This window comes from Cuculus canorus, chromosome 2 (assembly GCF_017976375.1).
Source record: "Cuculus canorus isolate bCucCan1 chromosome 2, bCucCan1.pri, whole genome shotgun sequence".
NCBI lineage: Eukaryota > Metazoa > Chordata > Aves > Cuculiformes > Cuculidae > Cuculus > Cuculus canorus.
The window spans coordinates 152,569,607-152,590,171 of NC_071402.1; the positions used below are offsets into that span (position 1 = coordinate 152,569,607).

Here is a 20,565-nt window from a genome sequence, read left to right on the forward strand (position 1 = left end):
GCCCTACACGAAAAGAGTTGAGAGGTTGGTCACAGTTTGTGATTAAGCTAAATTAAAGACCCAAAATGCATTCCATTTAATATGCTACCGTTTACCTTTACAGTCAATTACATGTTTATTACAGTATCTCTGACAAGTTAAATTAACAATAAATTAAAGTCTAAGTTGTGATTTCACTTTTGACAATAATATACTACAACTAAGTCTTAAATACATGCATTTAACTATTTGGCTACAGACATAAGTGAAGGTAATGGAGTCAAAAACTGCAGACTAATTGCTTCAGATGAAGGGATATTATCTCTAATTTCAAGCTCAGCAGCAGTTAAGCAGTAATATAAACAACTTTAATCAAAGCATTGTGAATCTCTATATAAAATTTACTTTTATTTTTATCTCTGTTAGTTTTTATAACCAATAAAAGCAATAGCAATTTGTTTGCAGAATGACAAAAGTAAGGATGTAAGTTAAAGGGTTAAAGAAAACCCACAACCAACAGGTCAGCCTTTAGATTTGCTTGTTTTTACTATTCCAATCAAACTCTTCTTCTTCCCCTTTCAAACAGGTTTTCGCATGATCATTTCACGTCTAAGCTCAGCTTAACTCTGCTTAATTAAGTGCTTCAACCTGTCTCATCCTCCTTCACCATGAGACACGGAGCTTGATTCCCCACTCAGCTTAGACTTGTATAGTCCCACCTGTAAAGCAGATGCAATGAGGGCATGAGGCTCTGCCACACAGGGATAGTAGCAGTGTCTATGCCCAACAACGAGCTGCAAGGGACAGACCAAGTTTGAGGCAGCTGCAGAGAGAAGGCGTCTAGATGCTCTTGCTCTCTCGGTGACTCATCAGGATCTCATCGACTAACTCTCTCCATCCCAACACGTGGCAATTCCAGCCAAACTGGTCTATGCTCTGGTTATGACCATCCGCAATTTGGCTTTTTTAAGATGGTCACAGAGACAGGGAAATACCTTCTCACAGCATTCCTCATTTGCACAGATGGAGGGAGATTGCTCCATCCAAAAGCCAACCTACTCCACCAAGGTCATTGAGCATGGAGGCACAGCCACGATGCTGGCAGGGCTATTTAACAAGACAGGATCTCAAAACAGAGTCCCTATTACACCTCTGTGACTGGATGTTGTCCAATAGGCCGGGAAAAATACCACTCTGAGAAATTATGGTCTATCTTCACTTTTCACCTGCAGTTTCCGTCACAAAATAATATCTCATAATAGTAATATCCATACCTTGCTTGCCAGTTACCATGCATTATGTATACAGCACACAGGTTGCCTCTCAAAGAAAAAAAAAGCTTTCCTCCAGCAGCAATAAGGGGACAGACAATCAGGGCACTCAGGAATGGGTAATACAAGGGAGGATGAGGGAATGTGAACCTAAGCAAGACGACCTTAACCCTATTCTCCCTCTCCCTTTTTTAATTCTAACCTCTTCTTCTTCTCCCCTGGCCAAGACAGCTGCTGCTTTTTCCCCACTGCCCCTGCCACGTGAGGGAGCAGTATCTTTAATTAATGCATTATTTCAGCGGTTATTTTGAAGGCAGGGTACTTCTGAAGAGTATCTTAGAGCTGGCAAAAATACAGCTGTCTTTGCTGCTTCACTCAGGGCAGGCAGGTAACCAGTTACCAGAGTATTACTGGAAGGGTATAGTGAGACAAAGCACTGTCCAAGGCCACAAGATAAATGTTCAGCAAAGGCAAGAGAAGAGGCAGTGCTCTGAACTCCCTCTGTCACACAAGTCTTGCACCTCGTTCCTCTGTTGGTGCCACATCAAGCACCCACTGCAAGGGGAGCAGCTGCTGACCCTCTCTGCAAGACCTCAGGAAGTTTGCCAAGCTTGAGATCTTCCATTGAACACATTTCTGTGAATGACAAGCATCATTGCTCTGTACAACTGTACAGAGGGCCATTACCCTAACCATAACCCTGTACAACACAACCAGAGCTGATTTTCCTCCTTCCCCTGTCTCATTGCTACTACTGCCACCTCCCTGTGGGATGGAGGAGGGTGCTGCCATGTGCTCTCTGCGTCCTTATGAACCAGTTGCCTAGATGCAGCTTTTTCCTCCACAGGCCTTTCACCCCCAAATCCAATTATACTTCTCCTGTAATTGCTACAACTCCTCCAGACAGTTAATAGTTACTCTCTAGCCCACTCATCTTCTCTCTCATTTTCCTTGATCTGTGGAGGATTTTCATCAACGGTGGTGGGAAGTAGCCACGTCCTCTCCACCTTTATCACACTGAAGAACTCTCTCCACAGCTTCCACGACTTTTTTCAGGGCTTTCTTTCTACAAGTAACAGGTCTGGGCTTCAGTCTTGACTCATAGCCTCCTCCTGACTTTCAGGAAGATGCTCTCCATCAACCTCCTGGGCCCTACAGTTCTGGCTTTCACTTCAGAAAGGTTTTGGTTTTATCCTCGACCACACATATCCCTGGCTTGTCATCTCCCCATTTACGCTTCCATTACATCTCTATGGCTCATAATTGCACCACAGTATTCCTACTGAAAAAAAAAAAATTACTCCTCAGAATAGGTCTTTCTGCATTATTCCACTGTCTCACCTCAAACTCTAAAATTGCTTCAGGGTGCTAAAGTCTTAGAATCAGATATAATCCTCAAATTCTATGCATTTCCTCTCTCTCTCATTTGCAAGTTTGCTTATAACTATCTGAAGCCCTGCCAGGATTCATCTTTATCTTGATCTTCTTTCTGCTGAAATTCTTAGTCATATCTAAGTCTTCAGAATAAGTTTTAACTTTCTGGTTTTCCCCTATGACCCTTTCCCTGCATTCTCTAAATGTCAAGGAGTACATTTCTCTGATATCTCAGGTACTTACTTGTGCAGCCTGAGTTATGACAGTATCTCAGAATCTCGTATTTCCTATATTTATCCTCAGGAGAGCCCCAGGTCCTTTTTCCTTTTTTTTTTCCAACTAAGGTGACAATGGACTATCTCAGGACAAGAGCTGCTGCTGGCTGCCACCGAGGACCTACGTTTGACACTCATTCAAAACCATGACAGAAGTCTGCAGCACAAGAAGCACTAAATTCCACGTTCCAACCACTGAACCATCAGTCAAAGCTACCTGATAATCCCACTCTAACTTTGCCCTTTAATCCGAAATCAATACTAACCTTTCTATTCTTGAAAATAATCACAAAAATAATCACTTTAACTGATTTCAAATATAGGTCCCTCTCCATATTTCTGTTTTAACAAAGGTTTTACAAACTTGCTTAATGCATTCCTCTCACTTCTGCAGTTAGTCCTTCTACATATCTGCAGCAGCAATCTGGAGAAGTGCACTCAGCTTTCCTGTTCTGTTGCCATCAGCACTCTCCTTTCTCTGAATCTATCTGAATCCCACATAATAATCAGAGAAAGAAGGAAAGGACAAAAGAAACAATAGATATTACCATACTTCACATAATTTAAAAAGTGCACCTTCTCTCACATCATCCAAAGTGACCATGATTCATCACAACTTAATGCATTATAAAAATCACAAAGAAGCAGCATTAAAGGCATAAGAACTGAAAGCAAGTAAAACCATAGTTCAAAAAATGATTGTAGCAGTTCCTAGGACTGCTAATGGACCATAACTGTAATGAAGCATCAGGTGCTCTAAGAAAACAGTTAAAAATATCTAAGACATTTTTCTTGTGGAGTTCAAGCACAGTCTCATGTCCCCTAGATAACTGGTAAACTTCACAGACAAACTATTCTGCTTTGATCCAAAAGCAAAAGAAAGACTTAATGAGAAAGACTGCAACACAAAGTACCTCTGCCAGGAATGCAGGGAGCAGCAGTCAACCAACACTGTCCCAGGGACAAGTGGTAGAGCACATCCTGTCAAGATATAGCCCAAGTGCAAAGCCTACACAGCCTCAAGTGTCATCCTGTGGAAGTATACAAACCCTTAGAAGCTGTATGCTCAGAAGATCAGCAACCATAACATGGTCTTGACACATTTGAGGCCTTCCAGAAGCACTTTCATTTTAGTAGTGAACACTAAAAAAAGTTTAGCTACAGCTGTCTGTTTTTGAGACTTTAGCTTTAGGACAAACAGGCTCATTTCCATCTCTTTCTCCCTCTCCCCACTGCTTAGCTGCCTGCATTACTCACAGCAAATTAACAGCTTGCAAAGACTGCCAGTTTGATGCAATTTCATGTTCCTGAATACAGTAGTCTCCAGAGCACTACTATGGAAATTTAATCTCATGAGAAATAGATCAGATACCATTAACAGAATGAAACACAAATGTTCTCTATGACTTCCTGGAGAAAGACTGTGTTGGGTCTAAGATGCATAATTTATAGAGTTGTTATCAAGAAAAAAACAGTATTGTCTCATATCAACAGTTTTTTGTTTGTTTTTTTTTTTAAATTGTGCACTTAAACAACAGACACTATGCAGTTCCATTAAAATTAAAAAAATATACTTATTTTCTATGCTAGACAGAGTTAAGTTTCTCCTCTTTCCCTTTTTTTTTGCTAGATACCTTCCAAAAGTGGACACTGCTCTCTGTTTTCTGCACAGCTGTAATGATCAGAGTCAGAATAATGCAGCAAGACAGAAAGAACGAGGGATTCTCAGAAACAGGGACTCACCTTTGAGATACGACAGTTTTTAACTCCAGCCAAGAAAGCAGGAGCTCTGCTATCACAAGTCACTGAGATAATATGCTAAATTAGCTCATCTCCTGGGAGACTCACTCCCACCTGTTCAACAGCTCCAGGCCAAGCTCCTTTCAGCCCACTGTTGAATCTGGGTACCACAGAGGTATATCATGGTGCTCCTAAATTCCTCTGCATGGATTTTATGCCACTGGAGTGCTGCAGTGGGGAGTCTGACTGTGCCAGTTAATGGCACTGTAAATCAGGGCTTTCTTGGACAACATTTAAAGCTCAGTCTGCTTCCAAACATAAAGTTTCAATGCATAATCTCAGACCTTGCTAAGAAAACAGAAGATTAAGTAGTGGCTCTTTGTTGTCTAGCATGCACCAGGGATGGTACTGGCAAACAAAAAGGAAAAGCCCCTTCCCTATTTCGACAGATAAAATTCACAGCTTATAGTATGTGTCTGAACCTGCTGTACTCTATGGCCTGTTTGCAATGTGAAGGGATCCTGTGCTCTTTGGAGGCAATTTGTATTGCTCATGTGATGTAAGGAGGCTGCAGTGTCACAGCCAATCAGGACTGTTGATGTCTTTCAGATAAAGCATGTGAAACTAACCAAAGCAGGGCTGATGACTTGCTCGACAGCACTCAGGTGAGGAGGGCAGATCTGGAATGATTTTAAGTCACACCACTCAGGAAAAAAAAAAAAAAAAAAAAAAAAAGAACAGGTAAGAATATCTTCAGATACAGAAACATATCTCACATAAAGTTATATTAATTTAACATCTCCCTATCCCTGCTAAAGACATGCGTATCACATCTGGTATTTTATTCAATTCAGAACTGCGCTACTGACGAAATATCTCAGTTGTCACCATCTACTAAGCACTAACTCACATTTTGTAGTGGCCTCAGAGCACAAAACTGGCTTCCTTTTGGATGAAGCTAAATAAGAAGATGCTGTTCAACCACTAATGGGCATTCACACCTCTCTGGAACTAGCTTGAAATAACTCCATGTCCAAAAGATGTATTTGGGACTGCAACACCACTTCTCTTACCCTCCTGGAGTGGGTCCACACTATTTCCCAATGTAAGCACATGCACCTTTTTTAGTTTATTCCACTTTGGAAATGAAATAACAGCATAGGACTTGGCTTACAATGACTGAGGATACTTATGACCTTGAAAGAAGACAGCAGAGCACATGAGGATTGACACCTTTTGATACAGTAGTTCCAGAATTACCTGAATTATAACTACGCAGGGGAAAAGCCTGCATAACCCATCTGAAGTGCAGTCTTTTTTCTTATTTGGATAAACTTACTCAAATGGAGGCAAATTTTGGTATAGTATATTAGATACTCCAACTGCACTCACTCTTCCACATACTACAGACTAATTCTGTGAAGTACAGAGTGGCAGGGGAACATTAGGAGCATGAAATATTAATCTTTCCATCATTTTATTCCTGACTCTGGCCAAGGTTTTCCAAGTTAAATGTGTTCTCTCACCACTGGAAGACACCTATTATTTGGAATTCCATCTGTTCTGTGAAATTCAAAATTGATTACCTTAATGATAGCTAACAGGCAGAACTATATTATTGATCTGACTCCAGTCCTCTGAGGAGTCCCCTTCAATAAAAGGCAGCCCTCAAGATATTTCACCTCCTTACTTAATTTTCACTCTTTTACATGGAGCTGCATGCAAACAATCATTAACAACCTTGTCTAGGACATGTACACATTTCAGAGTAGGTTCTCACTCCCTGTAAGTCCATGACAATTCTCCTCTATTGGCAAAAGAAATGGGGACATTTATTCTTAGTGTTCAAGTACCCAATTAACCAAACAACCCTTTAAATATGTTTAATAAAAGGTGTTCTTTCAGAATCTGTGTGATCCTGATATCCTTTATATGCTGACTCATTTTTAAAAATACTTAAAAGTCTCATTTTAGCATTATGCCTTTTACCACATTTTCATAAAAAACAGACTCCTTATTTTTATGCATGCCTGTAGAGCTATTTGCATTCCCAAAGGTCATTAAATGTAGGAAGAATTGGGCTAAACTAAGATAACAAATTTACAGGCTTACATTCAAACACAAAGATCTTCAGTTGGTGCAAATTACCAAAGCACATCAACCCAATATTTGACCTGTTGTTGCTTTTTAATTCCTCCTTTTTAACGGAAAAGTGGCTTTAATAGTATATTCACACATCCAGCTGACAATCCCTAAGACAGAGAAGGAGACTCACTAGTCCTCTTCAGCCAGATCTCATGCCTATTAGCATCTGCAGGCTCTTCTGTAGACTTCTGAGCACTGTGTCTAGCAGAAAGCCTACTGTAATCATTGTATACTGCATGGTATCCAACTACTTAATCCAGAAACCATAGTCGTGTCAAAAGCGTCCAAGCATACAGAGGCAACCACTTTCAACTGACATCCTGGTCAAGCAATCACAACTTTACAGTGAGAGACAGTATTACATACCATTTACAGAATGTGTTCTGTGCATAATACCCAAAAGACTTGAAGTTCAGACCCATGAAACAGATATAAGTGATTAAAAATCTGTGTAGTTTAACCGGTGTAGAGGTGGGCAACATTGCTCATCAGAAAGAAACCATATGAGAAAGAAACATTTTTAATTAATAAAGGGAAGAAAGGGAAGCTTATAGCCTGGCTTTGAGCAGGTATGGCAGTGTATTGCTTATTTCCACACCCGAATCACTTTCTAATTATTAAAATTCTTGTAAATCTCAGGACAGAGCATGTCTTCATTTGCATATAGACACATCAGTCAGAATTAGATTTTTAAGCTTATGCCCACATAGCTTCTGCAGATGTTTTCAAACTTTCCCACCCCATTCCTGCAATGTCTTTTCATGCTCAGCTACTGTTTGGGTTAGCACAGTAGGACACAGCATAGACTTTAGCCAACTGTGTCACTTGCCTCTGGATCCAGAGAATGTCACAGTAAGGAATACAGAAAAGGGACAGTCACAATCTCTTACGACAGCAGCAGCTGCTTCTGAAAATGACTCAGACTTCTACAGAGAGACTAACACTGTGCCTTCAATTGTCTCTCAGCTACAATTTTCAGTTTCTTGATCAGTTTTAAGCAAGGAAATACCTCAGCAATTTTTGGCATACACAAGCCTGAAAACACAATTTCAGCTGATAGAATTTGGGTAGTTGGTTTTTTTTTTTGTCAGTTATGAACTGTCATAAGTAAAATAAGGGTTTAGATCTGTGTTTGGTGTTAAAAGATAGAAGCACGCTCAAATCAATAGACACAGACTGGATTTGACTCCAACTGTATGTCATTTTTCTAATAATATATTGTGAAAACAACAAAAATATGAGTTAGCAAAGTTGCTTACAGACTCAAACATTAATATTCATCAATATCATTGATATTTATATATGCCTGATGTTTCTATTTCATGCTCACACTAGGGCACAGTTGAAAGAGCATGTACTCTCAGAATATTTAGGCATACCAAATGGGTATAATTGCAATGCAATCAGTTATAGAATATATTCAATCAAGACTCTGCACAATACTAAAGGCCTGTTCTGTGCATTTTATACCTCATGTGGGGAGAGAGAAGTAGCAAAGATATGGCATGCCAGTAGCAAAATGGCATTAGGCAGGTAAAACTACTTGAAACAAAAACTCTGCTCCTTTGCCCTTCTTGACTTACAAAACCCCAACACTTTCACACAGCTTTAAGAAGAAGGAGGAGACGGCCCCACAGCAATCTTTGTTTAGAAAAGGCACTTTTATACCACTGCCTCCCAGAAACACAGCTACAATTTTAATCTGCAGCAAACAGTGACAAAAATACATATTCCAAAAGCAACGGTCAGAGAAGCAGAGAAGCTCGACAGATGTAAGGTTAGATGAAGGCACAGTTTCTCGACCCTCAGTACCAAAGTTGTTTTCTTCTGGTTTTAACTGAACCACTGAGCCTGTTTTGGCCATTAGTAAAATGTCACCCTGAAAATGCAGATTATATGATGCTACTCGTGGTGCCTAGTGCCTTCCCATGCTTTTCCTCAATTCCCTAAAATTAAGCACCAAGAAAAAAAAAAAAAAAAGAAAAACAATGTGTGAGGCTCTCAGCCTATCAAGCAAGGAAGAACTATTTTAAGAATTAATTTGTGCCCTGAGAGATCTATTTAAATTATCCTCCCATGCTGTCCTAAACGAAGATTTAAGCGGTGAACTTCTAATGTCTTAAGGAGATGATGCAAATTGAAGAATTGGAGCATACGGGCTCGTTGGCGATCCCCCAGGCGTGGGGCTGAGTGCAGGGAGGGGAAGCTGGTGTCGAGGAGGAGGGAGCTGCTGATCTGCCAGTGCACCAGGAGCCTGAGAACCTTTGCTATCCTCAGCTGGAGCTCAGAGATTGCAACCAGACTTTCCCTTATGCCATCACTTTTTAACTATTCCTATCTTCTACAGCTGAGGATATGTCCCCTTTTTCTGCCACCCGCTGCTTTTTTGACAGGGAAAGTTTTGACTTCATTCTGTCCTGGTAAGCGCTGTCAGATAGGAATACACTCTAAAAGGCAGGCATGACAGAGAAAATTAAGTCTTTAACTTTCTACCTCTATAGAAATACGTACAGCACCTACCAAGAGGAAGAAAATGAATCAAATTCAACTACGGTGTGAACACTGCAATTCTCCCTAAAGTTAATGGCAGTTATACCTACTTACAGCTACTTTTTGCCTGCCCCCCTTCACTGCTTGCACACGCACAGCCTAAGCACACACTGTATGTACTCCAAAGTGTCCCTCCAAGAAAATGTCAGACAAAAAGGAAATCCTGAAAGTGCATATAAAGTAAGAAGCTGAAAACTACTTCTGCAATTTTATATCCATCTGAAGAAGGGCTGTTTAAAAGTCTTACCCCCTTACTCCAGCAAGAAGGGGTCTCCGTCCTAAGATCCTGATCCTGCCCCCACCCCTTAAGGAACAAATTACAGAACAAACCTCTCTAACCTTCAGCAAAAGGTACAGACTGTTAAAAATAGCACAATTTCAGCTTCTCACTCCCCCCACCCCCTGCTCCAACCTCCACACACACCAAGAAAGCAGACCTTGAACCCAGCTGCACAGCACTTCCCTCCTGCCACTGACTGGTGACTCAGTTGACAATTTTAGGAATGCAAACCAAGAAGATTAAAATAAAAATATTAATCATACAAGAAACACAGAGTTATACAATGCAAATCTGCATTTGTTTGAAATTGAGGAAAATAAACGTTACCTGTTCTTGTTGTTGGGCTTGTTTCCCTGATGCATTTTGCTCCTTGGCTGTAGTCATGCTCACCTATTTGTGCCTACTGCAGTGGCAAACAGGATTTTACTGTGCGTGTGTGTGTGTGTGTGTGTGTATAAGCTCGTCTGTGTGTTCAGACATACACGCGCACGCACACACACACAAAGACTAAAGGGATAAGGATGAGTAACTAGTCCATCACTTAATCACCAGCTGAGAAATTTCCCACCCCCACAAAAAGAAATAAATAAAAATGCAATGTAAAAAAGCACTAGTCTAGCTGTCTTCTCCCTTGAGCCTCTAAAATAAAAGCAGAAGCAGGAGCAGAGAGAAGGATGCTGTGGGGGCTTCTTCAATTAGCAACAGCCTCTGCAATCGTCACAGAAACAATGATAACTGCTTGGCAACCAGCAACTGGCAGCTCAGAGCCGGGAGGCAGCGATGTGGTCCTTGCTCCCCACCTCCACGGCGGCAGCCCGCGCGTTGCGCATGCACCCGCCGCCTCGTAGCACAATGTGCTGCTCGCTGGTGATGTGCAGAGCTGGATCTCAGCAGTCATCTCCCCTCCTGCAGCCGGGGTGGAAGGGGCTACAGGCACCTGTGCTCAGGAATTAAATCCTGCATCCCCTGCACTGCCAGCAAAAGGAGTGCCACGGATGCAGAGTTTCTGGCAGATGTACTCTCATCTTCTCCCAACTTGTGGAGGTTTCAAAGCCCTTGCTGTCCCCAGCTATGAAGGAAAGCTGTGCCAAGGGCAGTCTCTGTCCGGCTGCCAGAGCAGTTTTGGAAGATGTGGTGTGTACTCCCAGGGAAGCAGGTTCCCACTGACAGGACACAGAAAGCACCAAGGCTTCCCGGGGAAGCTGCTTGCTTCACTGCCAAAGAGTGGCACATTAAGCAGGGGTAAACCATGTCCCCAGCCTCCTCCTGTCCCTCTGCATGTCCTTGATGTGATGGGGACCACTTTGCATTTCTGCTATCCTTTCTGCCATGTAGGTCATATTGCAGGGTGACACACCAGCATGTGCTGCCTGCTCATCTCTGTGCAGTTTACTCCCCGTGGACTCCTTGGCATAATAGAGATCTTCCCAACATGGCAGAGCTGTCAAACAAGCCTTCCTGGTCCACTTGTCCACCTTGCTATCAGAAAGGTGTAACACGGGCTGTGCCTGAGCATCAGGCACAAAGAAAGTACCACTCTCCAGTAACCCTCAGGGGACCTCACACAGTAACACAGAAGTCAGAGTAGCATCAATGTAGTTCAATATTTGCTTGGGATTGATGCAAGCCCTAGCTCACCTCAATATCAGATGACATGAAACTGCCATGTTGCTGCTTTACCTCTCCTTACCTCCTTCCCAAAGCACCCAATATATCGTGCTGGATCGAGCCCAAAGCTTGCCTCTGCGCTGTAACGCTGCAGAAAAAAAGCTACATGTTTTTTTCACTCACATGGTACTGGGAAGTCCGCTGAGTCTGCAGAAAACCCACTAAGGAAATGGAACATCAGAGTATTTATCTGACAAGAAAGTGATTATGCCCCATTTGATCCTCACTTTTACAACACAGATTTATCATACAAAGTCACATGTACCGGAGGCACAAATCTGCTGGAGGCAATCTCTCTTTACACCAGGGATGAATTTGATCCTTGGTTCAGGGACAGATCAACGACAGGACAAGTTTTCCTAGAGATTATCTATTAGCCACCACTAAGTATTTCTAATACTTTCTAAGTAGTTCTGTATTTTCACCATTATATATCACATCAGTTCATAGAAACTACAACATTAAATACTGCAACATGGAATTTTGCTGGTAGGAACCTGGGCAAACTTGCCTGGCCCCAATGTGAGACAGTCCCAGCTTACATTGTAATTTCATCTCCTTAGTCTCAGTAGGTTTAGTCACAATATTTTGCAGATGTTTATGGCGAGGTTTCTTATACTTTCTTCCCCAGCCATTAGAATGGAATTGCTTTCAAGATCTTATATAAGTACATTAGTTTGAATTTTCCAGTCGGCTTGGTCTATTTTTCTACCTGTTGTGGGCAGGAGTGAAGGCTTGCTTTACTCCACACTTTAGCTATTTTTCTTCCCAAGACTAATTTAAACTAAGCAAAACTGTAGTTTGGTGGTGTTTTAATGTATTTATACTTCCTTGCAGAATATCATGGAAATTTCTGCAAAACAGATCACTCTCACTACATAGTCCATTCAGTGTGTCACTGCTTCCTTAGTACATACTCTCACAATCACTAAACTCAACAGCACTGTTATTGAAAATAAATATATTTAGAATCATAGAATGGTTTAAGTTGGAAGGGACCTTAAAGATCATCTAATTCCAATCTCCCCATCCACGTGCTTTAGCAAGTCTTCTAGGAGGACCTGTTCCATGATCTTCCAAGGCAGAGGTGATGCTGACAGGTCAGTATTTCCCAGGGTCCTCTTTTCTGCCCTTTTAAAAAATGAGCACAATGTTACCCTTCTTCCAATCAGCAGGCACTTCTGCTGACTGCCATGACTTTTCAAATATCATGGAGAGTGGCTTGGCAACCATATCAGCCAGTTCTCTCAGGACTCTGGGATGCACCTCATCAGGTCCCATAAACTTATATGTGTTCAGGCTCCTGTACCTGTCTCTTTACCCTTGCATGTCTTCTTCTTGTCTATTCAGTTCTTTCACGGTTAACAATGTAAGATACACAGCTTTCACTACCTCTGGAAACAGCCACTCTTCTCTACAATGTAGGGTGTTTTTTTTCCAATAAGCTTGTTGCTGGACACATAAGAAGTTAATTGTGCTAATTATTCCAGCAGTTAGCTATGCAAACGCATATGGCTTAGCCTCATTACGTAGATGCATTACGTTGCTGACTGTTCTCACTGCATATCCAAATGTTTTGGCACAGCTACTTGTGCCTCGCTCTCTCTGCCTAGCGGCACCTCTCTTTCACCCCTGACCCATGTGGGGGAGTTCATCCTCTCTGATGGCCATGAGTCCATGCTCACTGCCAGGAGGAGGTAAAGCAGGGAACAATCACACCCTCCAGCTCTCCGTCACCTTCCTTCCTTGATCAAAGGGGTCTGCAGGTCGCCAAACATCTCCTGCAGAGACACTAGAGGAGGAAGCAGTGGCCATTGCCATTCAGAAACACTCATTACTAACAAGCACAGAATAATCTGCTCACATATTAGTAGGACTGAAGTCATCCATCCTGACCTCTCTGCTGTGTTAGGGTACGAACTTTATTGCTTGGCTGAGTCATCACTTATGGAAGATTAATATATTCCTATCACAGGACAAGATTCAGTATCTGCCAACCCCAGCAGCTGTCCAGGCAGAAAGGTTTATATTGACAGCCCCGTTTAGGGTGTTGCAGGAGGCACTGGCAGCTAAGAAACATGAGAACATGACATTCCCAACTATCCCTCCCCAAAGCATCCCAGCTGATAACAGGGATACAGGCAGCACATTGTTCTTCCCTGCCAGGTTTGAAGATGCCTCAAGCTGTTTGCCATCTACCACCCCTCTTTTGCAACATGTTTGTCTTTACTGGCTGCCTGGGCCATGCGTAGGGTCTACCTCCAGACTCGCTCACTGCCACACAAGCTGTACTCCTATCATGAGCATACTCCATTAAGCAAAGTAGTCCACGGCATGCCACCACTAGGACAGCCCAGGAGCACCATTATAAGCACAAACTTCTCGCCCCGTTAACCAAGATGCATGTTCAAAATGCCAACTACAACCACACGAATGGCATGCCCACACTTGATATCAATTAGCTCCTCCAGCACCACAGCAGGGCAGACAGCCATTTCCCTCCCATCAGGAGAGGAACCAGTGACAGGAAAAAGAATTGTTCCCAGCTTCTCAACTCATCTTCACCCACAGTGCTTATTTCAACAAATTCATGCCATGCTGCAGTAAGACAGATAATTTTTAATTACCTTGTTACAAATTAGTCACACACATCCTAGAGCCTTTCCTGTTGGAAGGGAAGTGCTTCATTCTCCCGAGACTGGCAGGAACAGGATTGTGTTCTGGGATCATTCTCAAAACACTCCTAGAAGTTCTTGTAGCGCATCTCTACCACCACCACAAAGCTCCCCCACACTCAAAGACTGTTGCAAACCCTACACTTTGCAAATGGCAAATAATGCTGCAGTGGCTCTGGAAGACTGGACATTAGGAAGAATTTCTTAACCATGAGAGTGGTGAGACACTGGAACAGGTTGCCAAGGGAAGCTGTGGATGCGCCATCCCTGGAGGTGTTCAAGGCCAGGTTGGATGGGGCCTAGGGCAGCCTGATCTAGTGGGATCTCCCGGCCCGTGGCAGGGGGGTTGGAACTAGATGATCTTTAAGGTCCCTTCCAACCCAAACTATTCTATGATTCTAAGACAAGATGGACTAAGACCTTAAAAAGTCCATGAGGACCTATGGACTCTTAGGAGATAAAGTTCAAAAAACCACACAATACAACCATGCACTACAGCATGATAGGGAAGGAAGAAGTTTGTTATTACTCCCAAACATTTTTAAGCAGATCAGCTCACAAAGACCATCCCTGATCCTGCCCCTCCATGTAGGTGGAGGTGTCTGCTGTCCAGCCTCTTCATGGGAAGTAAGAATGGGCTCTCAGGACGCAGTGCAGATCATTCCCATCCCGTGCATGTGACAGAGGCTGGATCCAACAGCAGCCTGTGCGCACAGAGAGCCCTCTGATTGCATGTGTCTGTTCTGGGAGTATAAACTAAGCAAGGGCAGTAATAAGGCTGTAGCAGCTGCGGGCATAGTTATTGGATGCAGAACCTTTCTGCTTCTTTGAAACCTGGAGTTCTGGCTGTACCACACTGGGCTATTTATTCCCCCTTCATTATCACATGAAGGAAGTTGAAGCCAGTGGGTAGAAATGAATTCTACTAGATTAACTATACTTTGCACAGTCTGCTAATGTTCTCCTCTCTCCAGATAAAGATCAAATCCCATAGAAAGCTACGTATCTGAAGTTCTTAGTGGGTCTAAAACATTCATACCTGAGATGTGGTAATGTGATACCTCCAGCAGAACACACCCCATGATCTGGTTTTGTACAGTCAGTACCTCTGAGCTTCACACTTGCTACTAGTTTCCATTGGTTTAATTGGTTTACTTCCAATTCAGGAAGCACATGTGGACCAGTAAAGCTTATATTATGGCAATCTGAGACAACAGAAAAACTTACTCACAAGTAGTGAGGTTACAAAGGAAAAGTACAGTATTACAGACATAGTAGATATTAGTAAATAAACTCAGGAAGACAGTCTTACAGTCCACTGTAAGAAAGATGAGATGAGCTTGTAAAAATGTTGTAGCCATGGATTTTAGCATTCAGTCATTTGAAAGGTGACTGATGTAGCTTGAATCAAGACAAACCCAAACGATTCAAGGGGAAAAGTGCTCAGTATGCATTGGTGCTGCTTTCCAGGGGGTGAGACAGCAGGGTGGGGACATAAGGCTATCAAATCTTGGCACCTCCTGCAGCCACTATCCCAGAAGAAGTCCTACCTTACCCATGCTCTTCCAAGACCAGTGCCATACTCTTGGAGAGGAAATTAATTTAATCTCCAAGGCTGATTTCACACATTTGCAGCTGCCCTGTTCTCCCACCATTCCAGTTTTCCTAGAGAATTTCAAAGAATGAAGAATGAGAGGGAAAGGACTGTATGAAGCAGGCTGTCTATGGCATTATCATGGTCCTACAGATGTGCCAAGGCACACTGGTGACCAATTAATTCTCCCCACCCCCAGTGCCAATACCTCATGCACACAAAAAGCAATGGCACAGTCCTTCTTCATTCTGGACCTCTCTGGCTCAGATGCAGTGAGTCAGAGGGATCTGTACTCTTTCAATGCAGATCTTACTGGAGGTCAAGCACTTCTCATATAGGGGATGCCAGAGCGGAACAGAAAGATGTAAAAGCACGAGGGTTGCATAGTTTAAAACTGTCTTTACGGGTGTTTATGTTTTTAGAAGCTGCAAATCAGCCAGACATACTGACTGTTAGTTCTGGAGGTGTTTACTCTGAGCTCATTTAAATAAGCTTTGGAGTGGGAGAATTTAATTTTGTTTTTTTTTTCTGAAAGCACAATTTGTGCCCTGCCCCTCTCCAAGAATGTGACAACACTAATATCACATTATTGCACAGCAATGTTCCCGGTCGGAATTGGGAATTGGAAACACTTAGATGGTAAATCAGCTGACATCAGCGGTACTCCTACAAATGCTGCAGAGCATCTCTGCTGCTTACACACCATCCCCAGTGCTGCTTCTCAACTTTGCTCCAAAACACCTTAATCTTGTTCCAAATCAATCCCTATCTTTTGGCAACAATTCTTAGCTTGTAAAAAATACGATAAAAATAATTTTTTCATTCTCAAAAATTATTTTTTTATAAAGGGGGGAAAAAGCTTTGGCCTTTAAAAATATATATTAATTAGCTTTATCCTGCACCAGCCCTCCTGCTGTCACATCACTCTGGTTGTCTCCAACATGTTGGTTCTGCCAAGGGTTAGTGATGTTAAAGTCTCTATGTAAAGACTAATTTTCAGAGGCTCCATTGAGGACCTCTGTGGCTTGGGAATCCAATCAGATGGATAATTTTCTATATTTCAAAATTTCTGTGAACACAGTAGAGGTAATAATAGATTATTAATATAGTTACAGATAAAAACATATCCCATTTCCATTACCCATGACCAAGATCATTAATAAAACAATAGGTTAGGGTATTTGCATTTAACACATCAAATACAGTTTATCTAGTCAATGCCATTAATTGGTTATTTGCATGAATATCTGTTCCTACAGAGGACAAACTTCACAATGTCCCTTCAAGATTGACAACTCCCTACGTGAGACAACAGATACAGGCAGTGGAGGACACAGAGACAACAGGCACTGCAAGAACAACTCATGGATCTGTAAAACAGTCCCACAGTGTTGCTACTATTTGTGCATTACTGAAGCCTCAATAAGTTGTTTGTTTGTTTGTTTTAACTACAGCATCAGAATGTGGTTTAATTGATTATAATACTTTTAGTTGAAACAATATATTCTACCATGTCCTGTTTTTCACTGCTGCTCCAAGTTCCAGGACCCCACAGTTTATGGTAAACAAATGAAACAATGTTGAGATGCAAGCTGTGAAGAAGTCTGCACAATCGTGCGCAGCTTAGAGCTGTTTCGCATAGCACTTTTCTGCCCAAATTGGACTGTGGCTCTGGGGAATACAGCAGGTACTTTTGCCCTTCTCACTTCTGGATTATACATCAACTTTGGTTTGCTTAGCCTAAAGATCAAGCATGTACAGTGACAGTAAGACTTTCCTATTTAAGTGAATGATATTTTTCAAAAACACTACTTTTGATCCCCTATGAGGATTTTTTTTTTTTTAGTCAGCATATATATATTTTAATACATCATTCCAGCCTCAAAGGCTCATGATTAGTAGTGCCACAGTTGTTTGGCATTGTGTTATCGCTGCAAGGAATACGGGCCACACTGCTGGCTTTTTTTCCTTCCCGCTGCCTGTTCCTGCTGGTGTGACCTTGGCAGCTGCAATGCAACAGATGCCTCTTTCTCACTTGTTTATCTGTGCGAGAGAGACTTCTGAGGCCTCAACTTCAGTGCCAGCTGTGAATCATCTCCAAATTGGTTTTTCAAAGTTTGCCTCCTCACAGTCTGCCTTAGTATTTCTGCTCCCCATGATCTTAAGGATCAATTTTGACTGACATTTCCTGCCCCCTTCTCTTGTTATTTCTGGGTGGCAGCTGAATCTCTTCCTCATTGATTCAGTATGGGTTCTTTTTGACTGTTGTTTTAGAGTGGAAGGATTTATTTCCTTGCTCCCTACCTTTTTTCTCTTTATTTAAACATAAGTTTTACAGAACAGCCACAATATGTATTTTGTAACTCAAATATCCAGGTCAGAAAATGTAAAAGAGACCACCAGTGATGAGAAAACAGAGATAACAAAATAACCTCCACAAATGACTGTCAGAGAATTCCCATCTTCAAAACAGCTGCAAACATATTAGGCTATTTAGCAGTTTACTGCTTGGAAAAGGGAGAGCCTTATCTTCATTTTTAGCTGCAACAGTGATTTATAGGATGAATAAATGATCTGCATATAAGATGACGGCTGGTTTAAATGTAAATGTTGTGAAAGGCTTCTTATGTAAGCATACACAATTGCCTAAGAGATCCTCGTATGTAAAAGCCACAGCTGGAGCAAGTGGCTTTTTAAGCATTTGTTTTATAAAGTACATTTTTCATTGTAATGGTTGTTATTTTTTCATTTACTTTTAGATCAGCTTTAACCAAAAAAAACCAAACAAAAAAATACTTGAACTTACCACATGATCTCTATCCTTTCAATAGTGAAGTTATGTGAAATACTGACACTGTTAAAGCTGCTACATGCACATAACATATTCATTTTAATGGTATCATATTTAGTTGGAATTTATACAACCACAGCTAATGAGGTCTCACAAGTAATGCATGCATAAAGACCAAATGTCCTCCATTTCTGAATGCAAAACCTGACGGGTAGTTGCATTGTATTCTGTAGGCTGGGCAGGGCTTTACACATTGGAGATGATCTCCTTGGGACCACTACCAGCTGTAGCAAAGCGTGTGATCACTGGGTCCTGATGAGCGATGAGCCATTGAACACCACGGTAGCCTGATGATAGTTTCTCACAAACGTTCCCAAACAACACCAAGAGGGGAAAAGGCGTCAGCTCTGTCACCCGCACTAATATTATGACTGGAGTTTACTGCTTCCCCAAAATGCTTCCTGTTCCCATCCGTTTGTTTGATCTTCTTGTAACACAAAAGAATTGATGCTGAAGGGATGCAGAAGATCTATATATCCTATACATCTTACTGAAACATTCAGGAGAACAGTAGGGCTCTGAGTAAGGCATAAGAATTCTATAAGGGGATGACATCCTTTACTTAGTGTTGATAATATTGCTTAATTACAAAGACATAGCAGGTATTCAGTGCCACACCAGGTGCTCAGGCAGAGCTGGGGCAAAGGTAGCTTGCATGTTGCTGATGTGCCACAAGCAGAGTAGGTGTGAAAACCCTCATATCACTATTTGGAATCACAAAGAGTGCTTCAACTTTGCCCCCATCTGTCCCTACTGATGGTAGAGCAAGAATTTAAAAGGCTGAGACTGGCAGAGGCACAGGAGCAGCAGCGCCAGGGCTGGTATGTCCAAAATGTACAGGGAGCATAGAAAGCCTCTTGCTAGGGTTCAAGACTACTCCTCCTGTCTTCCCATGCAAAATGTTTGTTCCCTTGGGAACCAATAGCCAGGCATAAGAAGGGTGAAGCTGTAAGAGTCACTGGCAGTGATTTGGGCACATGTCACTGCTCTGGGTGTCTAAATGCTGCTATAGGGACTCAGAAGTTGTAAGTAGCATTCGTTAAATGACTGAGAACCACTATTTAACACATACTGACTCAATACAACTTTGAGATTGTCCCACTATAATTTGCAGAGCTTCACTAGTTTCTGTCACTATGACTAAAATACATGGCTGCCTCCCCAAAACATTACACAGCTACTTACTGTGATGGACTTATTCATACCTTCCTCCACACAACTCAAATCAACAAATGCATCATTTCTACAACACTCACAAGTGAGTTTGTACCCAATAACACAGTTTTTACCATATTATTGTTTGATACAGTATCTATGACGTTTCCATTTTACCATATTCTAAAGACAGCAAAGAAATAATGATGCGAACATTTCAAAGTAGCCTCCAGCTGAATAAATGAGCATCTCACTGAATTATTCCATAAAAATAAAGTAAATTCTATGATTACCTTTCGTTTAGAAAATAGCACAAAGATGGGAAATTGAGATATCTAGAGAGTAAGAAAAAGTTCCATAACATTGCTATGCAAGTCCTATAAAGCCTAGGAGCTAAAAAAAGAACAGCGATACAAGAATGTGCATTTTTCCTCTTGAACATATATCCCTTAGGAAACCACACGAGTATGAAATTTGAGCTCAAGTGTGATAAAGCGTACCAGACAGAACCATATGCCTGTCACAAATAAGTAATGCACATCTTATTCATCTACCTTGCAAATCTATGCATGTAATTACGTCATACACCCATCACATATACACATTAAAAATCATTATATATACATGTATATCGTAGATGTAAGTGGCACATGAGGGGCCTATATATGCTGTAGTACAACAGCAATGTCCAAAGAGACAAAAGCTGAGCTCAGTTCTGCTTCCAGCTATCAGCCAAGCCTTCTGTTATTCCAACCTATGGCCTAGTTACAAGAAAAGGTGCAGAAGGACTTAAAAACTGCTGGCTAGATGTCAGCAGTAGGAGGCAATAGCAGACCAATACCATGTGATCGGATTAGGCTTTGCTATAAACAATATGTTCTGGAAAGCCCTGGGTCATTGCCCAGCTCTGTCTGTGAAATACCTGCAAAGTGTTATTATTATGAAGTCTCACTTTCATACATGAACTCATACTAAAAAAAAAGAAGATTCAACACCCATCATTGTATG

At 41.7% G+C, this 20,565-nt stretch overlaps 1 protein-coding gene across 5 annotated transcripts in view; it reads right to left on the bottom strand.

Moving 5' to 3' along the window:
• DPP6 (dipeptidyl peptidase like 6) overlaps nucleotides 1–20,565 on the bottom strand; it is a 559,332-nt gene that overhangs the window by 251,356 nt on the left and 287,411 nt on the right. The window contains exon 1 of one of the 5 annotated variants that reach the window (XM_054059589.1): nucleotides 9,942–10,532. The exons of the other annotated variants lie outside the window; for them this stretch is intronic. Within the exon in view, the coding sequence (XP_053915564.1) occupies nucleotides 9,942–9,998 (57 nt within the window). The 5' untranslated portion in view covers nucleotides 9,999–10,532. Of the gene's footprint in view, nucleotides 1–9,941; nucleotides 10,533–20,565 lie in introns of those variants that run through there. 5 annotated transcript variants of the gene reach the window in all.